This window comes from Cucurbita maxima, unplaced genomic scaffold, assembly GCF_002738345.1.
Source record: "Cucurbita maxima cultivar Rimu unplaced genomic scaffold, Cmax_1.0 Cma_Scf00011, whole genome shotgun sequence".
NCBI lineage: Eukaryota > Viridiplantae > Streptophyta > Magnoliopsida > Cucurbitales > Cucurbitaceae > Cucurbita > Cucurbita maxima.
This window is the reverse complement of record NW_019272027.1, coordinates 1048680-1062904: the sequence shown is the minus strand read 5'-3', so window position 1 is coordinate 1062904 and position 14225 is coordinate 1048680. Positions and strand designations below refer to the sequence as shown.

General features: G+C 36.3%; 2 protein-coding genes and 1 non-coding gene across 4 annotated transcripts in view; 2 read left to right on the top strand and 1 right to left on the bottom strand.

Moving 5' to 3' along the window:
- Window positions 1–1521: 1521 nt before the first annotated feature.
- LOC111486012 (protein JINGUBANG-like) lies at window positions 1522–3400 on the bottom strand. The gene has a single exon (XM_023133001.1). It carries the CDS (start codon window positions 3324–3326, stop codon window positions 1929–1931), a length of 1398 nt encoding a protein of 465 aa, XP_022988769.1. The 5' UTR covers window positions 3327–3400; the 3' UTR covers window positions 1522–1928.
- Window positions 3401–8338: 4938 nt separating this feature from the next.
- LOC111486748 lies at window positions 8339–8455 on the top strand. Its single transcript, XR_002718929.1, has one exon. It is a non-coding gene; the product is annotated as a U5 spliceosomal RNA (small nuclear RNA).
- A 4278-nt stretch (window positions 8456–12733) lies between these two features.
- Window positions 12734–14225, top strand: part of LOC111486003 (allene oxide synthase 3-like) — a 2197-nt gene continuing 705 nt past the window's right edge. Inside the window, exon 1 of one of the 2 annotated variants that reach the window (XM_023132991.1) lies at window positions 12734–14215. In XM_023132991.1, the coding sequence (XP_022988759.1) occupies window positions 12763–14205 (1443 nt within the window). In that variant the 5' untranslated portion in view covers window positions 12734–12762 and the 3' untranslated portion in view covers window positions 14206–14215. Of the gene's footprint in view, window position 14225 lies in introns of both variants that reach the window. The other variant, XM_023132990.1, reaches the window with a different exon arrangement.

Genomic DNA, 14225 nt, shown 5'->3' with positions numbered 1-14225 from the left:
TAGAAAACTCTATGGCAGCTACAAAAGATCAACCAATGCTTTGCATAACCTCAATTTTTCAACATCAACCCATTTTCTTAACATGTCAACTTGATGCACCCTCCATCCATCTTCTCAAAATACACATTATCTTCATTCACTGACCTACGAGTGAAATGATACTGTCCTCTGAAGTATTTTTTTTCTTAACATAACTCTCACTTGGTCAGTTGGGCGCCTGTGTTACTGCCTTATCTGTCTGGACGTAAGTGCAACCTATTGTTTTCATAGTATAAGAGTGGTCCTTTCTCAATTGAACTAGTCATGGTTCTGAAAAGGTCTCTCTCCTTGCAAGAAAGTGAGACCTTGTGCCACGCATAATGCAATCTTCATTATTGTATTTCAGTCAAAATCACGACACCGCACGATTGAAAAAATATGACTATGACATTAGGCTAGGTCGCATATTTAGGCCGAAGCATACTTGATCTATACTCAAAAACCGAAACCGACTCACAAGTTCTTCTTTACCCGGTTCGCTGGAACTCGCCCCTTCCCCTTCTTAGATTTTTCTCCGACCCACTTTTTGGATAACAATAACAATCCATGCTTGGTTGTGGTGATCCCCTTTTAGTAACCCATGGCAACAACAGTTCCTACACCCAAAGAGAGCAAGAACTTACCATCTATTTGAGGTAATTGGGGCGGATTGATTGTATGCCCACGAATTTGGGAACACAATCTGAACCAAGTTCCTTTGTGTTTAATATCTCCCTCTCGGGGATGCCTAAACTTCAAAATTGAATGAGTGAAAATACTCCGTTGCTACTAACTGAATGCAGCGTGTGAGCTCTATTTTTCGGTCTGTTTTGAGATGTGACGTACTAGAAAAATTAGCTAGTTCAGAAAGGCACGTGTCATGCAGGTAAGTAGCACATGAACTTAAAGGCAAGTAATATGACTCTAATTTCAATTGTGATATAGAAACTCTAGAGGTGAATAAGATTAAAACAAATCTTTGAATATGCTTAATAAAAAAAAATTATCGAACTTTTTTACAAAGTAAAATTGATATATAAAAGCTAGAATGCCTCTGAAGTACCTCCTACCGACTATGATTCTTTCCTTTAGTTACGATCGAACTATTATAGGTATTTGGAAGGTCTTAACTCACTTCACAGAGTAAATTTAAAAACTTGAACACTAACAACTTTATCCTCATAACACAATAAGAAAATAACAACAATTTTTAAATAATTGTTGTGACGGGAAAGACTCTATGGTCAGAATTTGATCGAAGGATATCAATTAAGTCCATAATTAATTAATTTTAGATTAAGGGTTAAAAAAAAAAAAAAAAAAAAGTCATATAATTTTCTTTTAAGTTTTCAATCAAAATAAAGTCAATGAGGATTAAGTCTTATAATCTCGTTTTTTCAATAAATAAATTTTTATGAAATAAATAAATAAAATTATTGTTAATGTTTTTTCAATAAATACGGGTAAGGTGAAAATGGGGTATAAAAAAAAAAAAAAAAAAAGTGAAAAAGGAATATTACAGCTTTAAATAACTTGAAGGATAAGCCATAAGACATTTGTGTCCCTGTGTGGCGTAAAATTTATGTACAAAAGAAAAGAAAAAAAAAACAAAATACGCAACTCTTCCGACACGACACCCAAATAATGAATGTCCATATGTCGGCTTTACCCTTCCAATTTCAAACATAAAATTTTCATTTTCATATTCACAAAAAATCAATTATTTAAAAAAAAAAAAAAAAAAAACTGCATTCGGCTTATCGATTCAAAGAATCCCACGTGGCGGGTTTTCGTTGGAGCACTGCATTCCTTTTCCGTACACCCTTCTGCACCATATCTGACCTTCTTCAACTACCCCAAACGCCATGCAAATCGGAACGCCCAGTACTTCCTTTTCTGTTTCGCCTTTTCTACTTGTACGGCCGCTCCGCCTCCCGGAGCTTGAACAGCTCTGGCGCGTTCTCCGCCACTCGCCACACCTTCACCGACCGGTCCAGGCTTCCACTGTATACAATCCACCGTCGGCTACTGTTATACAGCTTTCTGACTGCGGTTTCCTCCGGCAACGATGGCGATTCTTCTTTATCTTCCTTAACCGCTAAGCATTTGACTGGACCTGCGTGGCCGGTCAGAATCGACAAGCATGTATGAGATCCGCTATTCTCTTCCCTCCGCCAAACGCAAATGTTTTTATCTGCGGATCCGCTGAACATCATGTTTCCGGCCGTCGCTAAACAGAGCACCGCCAGTTTATGGCCGCGGAGGATGCCGCCGTGCGACAACTGCTTCTCACTCTCCCAGTAATTCACCACTCCATCCGACGAACCGCTGTACAACACCGCCGAATGCCGATTCACCGCCAAGGCCGTCACCGCATTTTCCTGTTTCAGCAACACATGAACCAGAAAATGCTTCGTACCTTTCCCCTGCATCTCCCTTCGCCACACCTTCACTGTTCCATCGGCAGATCCAGTGAAAACGAGGCTTTCCAATCCCGATGCGACGGCGTTCACGGCGTCATCGTGAGCGCTAATTGATTCAAGGCATTTAGAATTCGAGATTCGCCAGACCTTCATCGTTTTGTCCCAAGATCCAGAGTACAAAAGCCCTAACTCTTCGTTCAAGCTCATCGATGAAATGGCGTCGAAATGCCTAATACGAAGGACGTTGTGATGGCGCCGAACTTTCACGTAATTTCTCGGATTCATCGAGCTCTTCACGAATTCCTTCAATGTCGGTAGGCTTCCAATTCGGCTATGAGATTTCGGATTCTTGGACGAGACTTTCCAGATTCGAATTTTTCCGTCTTGATGTCCGGTGAAAATCCTGTCTGCGCAGAAGATTATCGATTTCACTAATCCACTACTCGATTTAAATCCTGTATACTCCTTCAAATTCTTCCACACGCGAATGTTCTTGCTATCCGATCCAGTGTACAACAAATCCCCTGCCACAGCCAACGAATACACATGACCTTCCTCTCTAACCAGAGATCCAATCAATCCATTCCGAGCGTAAAATTCATCATCATACAAATTCATCCTCGACGTAACAATCCAGGGCGATTTCGAATACGGAGAACCCGATTGATTCCACGGCGACATCAAGGACGGCGAAGCGTCACTACTCGCCGGCGATTTGTGGTAGTTATACATCGGACTCACCGCACTGCTATGCCGTGAAGAGAACTCGTAATCGCTACCGGTAAAAATCGCCGGATCGGACTGCAAGTACGCTCCAAATCGCCTTCGATTTAATCTGCTGGGCCGCTCCATCACCATAGCTCCTCCGCCTTGTGCGCCTCTCATTGAAGAATCGAAACCGCAAGAAAATAAATCGTTTGAAAAAGATTAGAATTGTAAATGAAAATAGTTTCGGATTTTTTTTTCTCAAATGCAGGGATAGGGGGAAGTGAATATATACATTGAAAGGGAATAGTATGCTGCCACGTGGTGGAGAGAGATAAAACTATCTTAAGGAACCGTGATACCGGGCGTGCCAGTAACAAGGTAGATGAATTTGGTGATAGCCGGTAAAGGACCCACGATTTTATTTTCATTTTTAATTTTTTTCTTCTTTTTTGCGGCGTTTCAACTCCACACGTTAATTCGGGGGCACTGAAACGGCGTCGTTTAGTTGTGTGTTTATGGACCAGACATCCGGTCGGGGGAATTTGGATTGTCAAATACTGGATTTTGCAAACGGAGTCAACGAATTAAGAATATTAATTTTATTTATTATAAGCATAAATATTCATAATTTTATTTTTATTATATTTAAAAATTAAGAAAAGAATAATAAAGGTCAAATTAAAGGGAATAGAAGAAATTAAATTCCAGCTTTTTTACCCATGCATAAAAGTCAAGTTTATTGGCTTAAAAAAATCGCCCCTTAATATATATATATACATGATACATGGTGACTCGTAAATATTTAATATTTTAATTATTTAAAATTTTAGTCATTAATATAATATTAATAATTTAGATATATTTTTAAGTTACGACTATGGAAAAAAGTCAAACTCAGCCATAAATGGGATTAAAAAGTCGTGTAGTTTGGTGACCCATAACCTTCACTTTTTATCCCTCACCACTCAAAACCATTCTATCTTTTTCTCCAACGCCGGTTCACTTCCTCCAATAAAATCCTAATCTCAAATGTCAACAACGCCTCCTTAATATTAGCGCCACCACCCCACGCGCCGCCGCAGCCTCTCCCACCCCTCTCCAATGCCACGTACCATATTTAAATCACTCTTTTCAATGACTATCCTCCACGTGGCATTGTGCGTCAGCGTGACTGGACATGTTCGTGAGGGTTCAATGGAAAGTGACCATTTCTGATCTACAATGATTGAGGATATTTGTCACTACACTCCGACACCTGGCGTCTACCTTTTTTCTTTTTCCTTTTTTTTTTTTAATTTATTCCATGAATTAGGAACATTTCATTTTTTTTAATCTATTTAATTAATTGTAGTATAAGTTATTGAATGAAATATGTATAATTTTACATAAATTAAATATTTATTGAGCACTTTTTTTTTCTTTCTTTTGAATGAATTATTAAATAAAATAATATAAAGTATTGATTAAAAATAATAAAAGCGTTCATATTTTATTAATATATGATCGTAATTAATTTCTAAATAAATAATCCATCTTAATTAATAACCATTATGTAGGTGTGTTGTAAAATTAGAAATAAGGGAAATATAATTTTCTAGAAAAATAAGGTGACATAAGCAAGAGATACCCAAATTGTCACCCATGTCACATGCATTAAATATAAAGACTATATATTATAATTAATGTGTGGTACAGCTGGTATATGAAAATTAAGTGTTAAATTCGTATATTTAATATTAAGCATATAGTTTGTAAAATGTGGTTACTATAATTATTCACCCTTTACCACCTAGTAAGTTTTTGGAAGATAAAATCAAAATTACCCTTCAACTTTATAAGGCCTATCAAATTTAACCCTAATTTAATTTCAATTTCATTATTTATTTTAGTTTTTATATATTAAAAAAAAAAATTAAATTTTATATTAAAGATATGTTTATAATTGCAATAAGTTCAACGATGGCATTCTATTATTTTGATCAAAATTAAATTATACGTGCTCTCATTCAATCACACCACCTCATATTTTGCATTATTTATTTACAATGACTTATTTTGAATCAATTTTTTCTGGGTAAAATCCATTGGAAGATATATGTGTAAGATCCCACGATAATACATAATAGTATCTATTAGAAGTGAACTTGAACCGCTATATATATGATATTAGAACTATCTCCGATGTGCTAGTGAAGACGTTGGAGCGAACAATATCTACGTTAGGTCTCTTTATAACAGAAATTTAATTAAACTTTCTTAAATGAATGAAGATTCCTACTTTTGATTAATTTTAATTAGGATAAAAATATTGCATGATTAGTCTAAATATTTTTGGGAAAAGGAAGTAATTGATATGATTAAAAAAAGAAAAAAGAAAAAAGAAAAAAGAAAAAAGAAAAAGAAAGAGTGTAGCTGACGTGTCAGTTGAGAATGGGTGGATAAGGAGTCTAAATTTGATGAGTTGGACGTGATGAAAGATGAGTTATAGACCCATTCCTTCTCGAAGAACACGTGGCAGAATTGTAGAGAGTGTTTAATTCAATGTGTACTTAAAAAGGTTTTCAATTCCCAATTTAAAATTATTTGAAATTTTTCCTTCTAAAATGGTTTGAATAAATCAACAAAATACCATTTAATCCTCTAATTATTTATTTATCTCGATTTTCTTTTATGTATTTTATTTTTTTATTATATATGTTTATTATAAAATATTTATTAATGAATAAAATTTTAATGGCTTAAAATTGTTTTAATAACTTAATTTACTTTATTTTGGATAAGATTCATCTTTAAAATAAATTAATAATAATTTTTTAAATATCTATTTAATTTATTTAACAATTGTTAATTATCTAAAATTTAATAATATAATAAAATGGTTAAAAATAATTTATTTATATGAAATTCTAAAAATCTTTCTAGGTATTAAGACAAAATCTATCTCCCTCTATACCTACTAAGGTTTGGTAGAGAGGTTTGAACTTAAAAGCACAAAAAATTGTATTAGAAATGTGTTCATCCTCTTAGCCAACAAAACTACGACACTAATTGATAATAATCATTTGTGTGTATCAAAGTGTTCCTTGGCCCGTTACTCATCTCTTCCATGTCATTATCTACACCATAGACAGTGTCATGGGATTTCACGACTCTTCGTCTCCCTTTCTCTTTCAATGTTTATAAACTCATGATCATTCCCTGAATTAGTCGATGTGCGACTTTCATCATCCAACACCTCCCTTCGAACAAAGTACGCCTCCTCCCCTTAATCGAGGCTCGACTCCTTTTCTTTTGGAGTTCTTTGTTCGACATTTGAGGTTGGTAAAAGTTTATAGGACATGACTCTAATACCATTTGTAATAGTCCATATCCACCGTTAGCAGATATTGTCCTCCTTAGACTTTCCCATCCAAGCTTTAAAGACGCATCTTCTAGGGGACATCACAATCCAGCCCCCTTTTGGACTTTCCCCTTCAGGCCTTAAAAACGCATCTTCTAGGGGACATCACAATTCACCCCCTTCGGAGCCAATGTCCTTATTGGCACATCGTCCTGTGTCTGGCTCTGATACCATGTTAGACGAACACGACTCTCCACAATGATATGATATTGTCCACTTTGAGCATAAGCTCTTATAGCTTTGTTTTGAGCTTCCTCAAAAGGGCTCATAGCAATGGAGAGAGTATTATTTGTTTATAAACTCATGATCATTTCCTAAATATTAAACAAATTCAAACTATTAATAACTTGCCGCACTAAATTCTGACACCAACCTCATCACTAGCAGATATTGTCCAATTTACTTTTCGATGCTTCCCCTCAAAATTTTTAAAAAGCTTTTAATAGGGAGAGGTTTCCACACCTGTACTCTCTAACCGATGTAAGATCTCACAATCCACCCGTTTTGGGGCTAGCGAGGACGTTGACACTTGTTCCTCTCTCCAATCGATGTGGGATCTCACAATGGTACCATTCGTTAAAACCTAAGTTATCGTGACAACCTTACAATGTGTTTCACTTTCATCTTAAAAATCTTCAACCCAAATAAACAACTACATTTTTAACGGATTAAAACTTATGTTATCGACCAAAAAGTTGGTATTTGATCTTCCTGTCACCCCATATGATATAACAATAATATCCAACAATTTTCCAAACTCTTGCTTTTGTTGTTTGTGGAAGGTATTGATACTTCACTTTCTGGAGAAAAACACGAGTCTCTGGAAATTTCCATGAAAATGGCCCATCCATTGGCAAACACTTAGCTGGGTTTTGCTCTACAACTGGAAAAAGAGAGTGAAAAGAGATATTTAAAGACATATAGACCAATGAGGATGATGGAGGTGAGAGAGAAGAAAGTATTGCAAGTGCTTTACACTTGGCTTTGTAATGGCCAACCACAAAGGGAAGAACACAACTATTTGATTACTTGTCTCTATCTTTCAAAGAACAACAAGTACACTTGATAAGAACACCTTTTTCTCTCTTTGTTTTTTAAATTTTGGGGAAAGGGATGTCAAAAGATGAATAGAGAGGGATGAAGGTTGTTCATGATTTGGTGTTTGTAGGGTTTTGAATCTTTTTTGGAAAAAAGGTTATGTGGGTTGGATTCTTGTTAGTGGAGTATGGGCATGTTGGTGGATATGTTTTTGAGTAAATTATTGAAGTGTTTTTGTTTCCAAAAGCATGAGAGAGCTTGGAAGGACCTTCTAACCATGTCGGAAAAGGAGCAAAGGGTTCGAGTTCGGGTTCGACTAACTAAACAACTATCTTCTAACCATGTGGATAGTGTTAAACTGTTTCGAATTATTTGTATGAAAATAATATCATAACAAACGTATATTTTCATTTGTATAAGTAATTTTTAAATATATTATGAAATCATATTATTTAATAAATAGTAAGTAAGAGAAATAAACTAATGTCTTTAAATATCTTGGAGTTAGGTAGTTGAATGATGTATGATGTTGCATGTCTTATGACCCCTGCATGCACGATATTGTTCATCTTATGTGTATGTGTTCTATGTAATGACATATGATACTATGATATATATGCTTGTGATATCCATTACGTCATGTTGTAAATGAAATGAATTACTATGTATGTCATCTTGTCTTAAAATTCGTTAAGTTGCATAAATGACGAACACCTATAAAAGGAGCATCCAAGCTTGGTCCCAGGCACGGAGCCGTGCGGTGAGCACAGAGCGAACTATTCTTTCGCCTTTTACTAAAGAATACCGTGCACTCGCCGCACATAGCGGCATACGCCTATTTTTGGAGGGGTGCCCCGAGCGGGGAACTCCTACAACCTGCGATTTAAATGTTCATTGCTGCACTCATACTATATTCTTGTTCGCTTCTTCCCTGCCGTTTAAAAGTGATAATTAATTTTCTGTTCAAATGATGTTGACTTTGCGGCCCAATGAGAAAGTTTTATTATATAAACTCAAAATGGTCTTAGACTTGTAACGCATCAGAAAATTATTAAATTCTCTTTTAGATCCAGACGGTGGAACAAAGGATTATCCCGTATCCCGGACCTATATCATCGAGGTATTGACGGTGATTCTCAAATATCGCAGAACAAAATTTGATACGATGAGATAGAATGCAATAGAAACAAAGACACAGGGAACAGAACGAGTTTCCTACTCTTAACGGTTAAAGCGAACTCTTTCATTCTGAATTAAAGAATTTGGAATGAATCATGAATCAAATCTCCCCAAGTAGGATTCGAACCTACGACCAATCAGTTATCTCTTTTAAGAAAATTAGTGAAATAAGATTAAACGTGATTTATGTAGATTCGATTCATAAGATCAAACCGACCCTTCAAACTCTAATCTTTAGTTGATTTTAATTGGGACCATTTTACGTTCTCCCACATTTTCATTCAATTTTGACAACAAATAAGAATCTATTATTGACTTTAATAATTTTTCATGTTTGAGTGGTTAAGAAAATAGACTTGAAATCTATTGGAATTCGCTCGTGCAGGTTCGAACCCTGTTGTTGTCAATGTGATAGCTTACGAAGAAGAATGCTATCATAGACTTTTTATAGTATTTTTCAAACGTCGTGATAATGTTGTCCAACGTCATATTAGTATCATCATGCTTCACAATCACAGGTTCACTGAAATTAACGATCTCGTTGCAAAATTCCACGAACACAAAACCTCTTCTAAATAATATCTACGTTAAACCATGAACCCATAGGAAAAAGCTTACACAATTAGCAACAAGTAAAGGCTATATGCGTTTGTCTACTTTGTCGTAATAAGCTCACCAAAGAATATGACCCATTATAACAATCCTAATCCACAATCACTTCAACATGAAGACTCCACCATATGTTCACTTGTGAGACCTTGGTCATCCATAAATCATATACTAAAATTGTATACGGTGTCCTAGTCTATAGTGTTGGATGATATAAAGTGGACAATATTATAGGACGATGGGCACCTCAAACATATTGTATGTTCACGTGCATTGAGATACTTCCCCGTTATGATCAGTACATATGCGTATGTACACCATGATACTATGTGCGCTCCCTTCCCTCCATTGTATACATTCAATTCTACTCGAACTGAAAGTTGAGACCAAGACCATGAAATAATGTTAATGATAGGTTCCAAACACGCATGTGATTGCATTTCCTGACCCAGTAGTGAGGTCATTAGTGAGTATTTCTTAAAATACCCTTAAACGAATGACGACGTCGTGATGATAGTCATGAGACTGGAGTTAGAGTAGTAACATTTATAATATTTGTAGCCCTTAGATTAGATCATGGTATTGTCTTTAATTTTCCTTATTTTATCTAAGTTTCACATCATTTGTTTTTTGCTGTAATTGTTTAAATGATTTTGTTATGAACATATAAATTCATGACATTGTTTGAAATGTTTTAAAAGACTTTTCTGCGTTTCTTAATTAATTCACGTATGTAGAGGACTTTGTTATAGTAGAAAAACAGGGTCTTAATTAGTGGGCAATTCTCGTACTATAATCATGAGAGAGTGTTCTTCGTGCATACCAACTACTATGATACCCAAATCGATTCTTGCTTCTATCAAGACAAGTTTATTACGAGAAGATAGTTGGACATCCTCTAACATCCCCTCACACACGATAACTTGATAAAATGACGCTGCATATCATATGCCTAAAGAGTGGAACCTAGTATCTACCCATTACTTTGATACAAATGCAAACCCTAACAATCTAAATAGTTTACTATTAAAGTCAACTAACGACCCTCTAGTAGTCCCCACATGTATAATCCTAAGAGGAGCAACTTTGTGCCTCAACCAGCTACTACGATACTCTTATAAATAGTTTACTTTGCTAGAGGTTAGTTTGTGATTTGTGATTTGGTAATCGTTTTGGCTATAGGAAAGAAGAACCTCACCCAAGAAGAAAATGAAGAAAACTCTGGTACGATGTAATTGGCTTAGTCTTGTTCGATCAATTCAGTTTGATTTGATCGATTTTGTTTGGTTCAGTTGAAACAATCATATCAACTTAACTAAATCGTTTCATTTATCTTCGATTTGTAGCTTGTTTAAGTAGGATTTTAAGGCTTGACCCAAAGACGAAATGAACTTGATATTTTCACATTTGTGAGACTAGTAGCATTCTAGAGAACTTTTGATAAGCTCAACTTGAAAGTGAATGTTAAATACTATGAAATGCTATAGTATGACTCACGAGTTATTATTTCACCAAGTTTGATACGATATGTTATGTATCTACTTATGTAATTTATTACTCTTTGTACGCTTATGTTATCCCATTATAATGAAATTTCATATAAGGTCGTCAACTAACATCTAACAATAAACCATTTGTATTGATAGGATCGACATCGTGTTTCATGCAGTTGGTATTATCAAGTTATTATGTAGAAGCTATTAAACGGTAGCCAGCTAACTTCTACCCGTGAACTATCAAGATTCATTAAAGATTACAATTAAATTCGAATTTTGTATGAGGAAATCTTTTATTGGAGGCATGGTGTCCCATTTGGTGTGTGGGTCTCAATTCCTCATCCCAAACAACACCAGACATGTCTCATTAATTTAATTTATCCATGTGACAAAACTGGAATATTTAATCCAAATTATTCCCCTTTCTCCAAAAACTCCAAATATATAACATATGTCAAGATTTGTCTCTCGGTAGCTTTTAGACCGTCTTTCTGTGGAACGTGTTTGTATGAGTTAATATCAAAGTGAATATTTTGAGAAAGTATTTTCTAAGCGGTGAGTGAGTAGGAACTCTATCAGCTTATCCTACTGTCTCCATTCTTTTGTCTACAATGTGAGATTCATGTGGGGCCTCGTGAAAGTATTCACATTAGTAAATATTAGGGTGTTCTTTTGAAAATGACTAAATATTACAAAAATAAGAGTTATTCTTGTGTAATATTTGGTCGAGGTTATCTCAGTATAGTAAATAAACACATGATTTACCTTACGACCACATTCGCTATAACTCATTAAAATAACATAGAAATAGAAATGTAAGGATTCAAAAATAATAATAATAAATAAAATAATAACTTGCGCGGTCGATGGAAAACGCACTAGTGCTGGAGAACCCACTCCTCAAATGAGCTCATGATCATACTTGAAGTCCTACACATTAGCAAACCCTCAGATCTCACCTGTAAGAAAAGGAAACACGAAATACCGAGAGAAAAGGATGAATGACAAATGGTTTTGTCTTGTCAGACATAAATGCTGACGAAATAGAGACTTTCGATCTAAAAAATGAAAGACGAGCAAACACACAGAGGATTAACACGACCATTGTTCTGGGAAGACGAGGGCGAGCTCAATGAGTTTATTCTTTGTATATTCTTATCATTCTTTTTATTCTTTGTTTTTTTTTCAAATGGATTGTGATGTAATGGCGGTTGACAGGAGCGTTCTAGAGCCAGGTGGCTGCCCAGGGACCCTTATATTTATGTCTTTTGTGTAGTGCTTAATATTTGTGTATGCTTTTATAACCAACTCATTCCAAAGGTAATTTATAACAAAGCCATACCGAGTGTATTAAGGCTATAGAGTACGAATAGATCAAAGTCCTTTGATAGGTTTTATGATTCAATCTAAGCTGTTATTCGCCGTAATTTAATAGCGACCCTAATAACCGTACGTTAGAAATGATGATAATCTCTAAACTTTCTAAAATATAATTTAAATTTTAGGTTCGATAAAACCTGTTTTTTAATTTTTTTTTTTTTTAAGTTTTGTATTTAATAAGTTTATAAATTTTTTAAAATTTGAAACTAAATTTATAATTTTAACAAAATTGACGGCTTAAATATATTACTATAATTTTTTTTTTTTTTTTTTATATGATTACAAGTGGTTTCATTAAAATAATATTTTTAATAAAAATAATTTAATGTGATATTAAAAAATGTAAGCGTGATCCACGAATTTATTAATTTATCTTTTTTTTTTGTCGTGCTATTATTATTATTTTAATAATCGTGTTTTAAAATTTATAATAAATATTTCCGATCTCCAATAGAACAGAAAACCAAGTTATTATTTGAACAAGCGTTGAAACAGTTCCTATCCCACAAAGATGGCTTCTCCGTCTTCTTCCTCTGAACTCCCTCTGAAACCCATTCCAGGCGGCTATGGCTTCCCCTTCCTTGGAGCAATCAAAGACCGATACGACTACTTCTACTTCCAGGGAAAAGACGAATTCTTCCGCTCACGAGTCACCAAATACCGCTCCACCGTCTTCCGTGCCAACATGCCGCCGGGCCCCTTCATCTCCTCCGACTCCAGAGTCGTCGTCCTTCTCGACGCTCTCACCTTTCAGATCCTTTTTGATACTTCTAAGGTCGAGAAACGCAATCTTCTCGATGGAACTTACATGCCCTCCTTGTCCTTCACCGGCGATATTCGCACCTGCGCCTATTTGGACCCATCGGAAACAGAGCACTCTGTTTTGAAAAAGCACTTCCTCTGTTTTCTTGCATCTCGTCACGACAGGTTTATCCCTCTGTTCCGAAGCTCCTTGTCGGAGATGTTTATTAAACTTGAAGATAAAATCGCCGAGAAGAATAAGGTTGTCGATTTCAACCCGATTAGTGATTCCATGTCGTTTGACTTCATATTCCGGCTGCTCTCCGACGGAACCCCTGACTCTAAACTGGCAGCCGATGGACCTGGAATGTTCGATAAATGGCTCACTTTCCAGCTCGCCCCACTGGCTTCCATTGGGTTGCCGAAGATATTCTCAATTTTAGAAGATCTCGTCATTCACACCATGCCACTGCCTTTCTTTCTTGTCAAAAGTGGTTACAGGAAGCTTTACAATGCGTTTTACTCCTGCTCTGATTCGTTTCTAGCCGAAGCGGAGAAACAGGGGATAAACAGAGAGAAAGCGTGTCACAATTTAGTGTTTCTGGCCGGATTCAATGCGTACGGCGGAATGAAAGTACTTTTCCCGATTTTGTTGAAGTGGGTCGGCACCGCTGGAGAGAAGCTTCACCGGAATCTCGCCGACGAAATCAGAGCCGCCGTGAAGGAAGAAGGGGGATTAACATTTAGCGCAATAGAGAAGATGAGTCTATTGAAATCCGTCGTGTACGAAGCGCTGAGAATCGAGCCGCCGGTGCCGTTCCAGTACGCGAAAGCGAAGGAGGACATCGTGGTACAGAGCCACGATTCCGCTTTCAAGATAAAGAAAGGGGAGACCATTTTTGGGTATCAGCCGTTTGCAACTAAAGATGGAAGGGTTTTTGAGAATCCAGAGAAGTTCATCGGCGACAGGTTCGTCGGAGAAGAAGGGGAGAAGCTTCTGAAGTATGTGTACTGGTCGAACGGTAGGGAGACAGAGGAGCCGACGCCGGAGGACAAGATGTGTCCGGGTAAAAATCTGGTGGTGCTGATGGCCAGAGTTATTGTAGTGGAATTCTTCCTCCGTTACGACACGTTCTCCGTCGAGGTCAACGATTTGCCATTGGGTCCGTCGGTGAAGATCACGTCCGTCACGAAAGCCGCTGCCAAGGTCTGACAGAAATGGTCCCCCCCCCC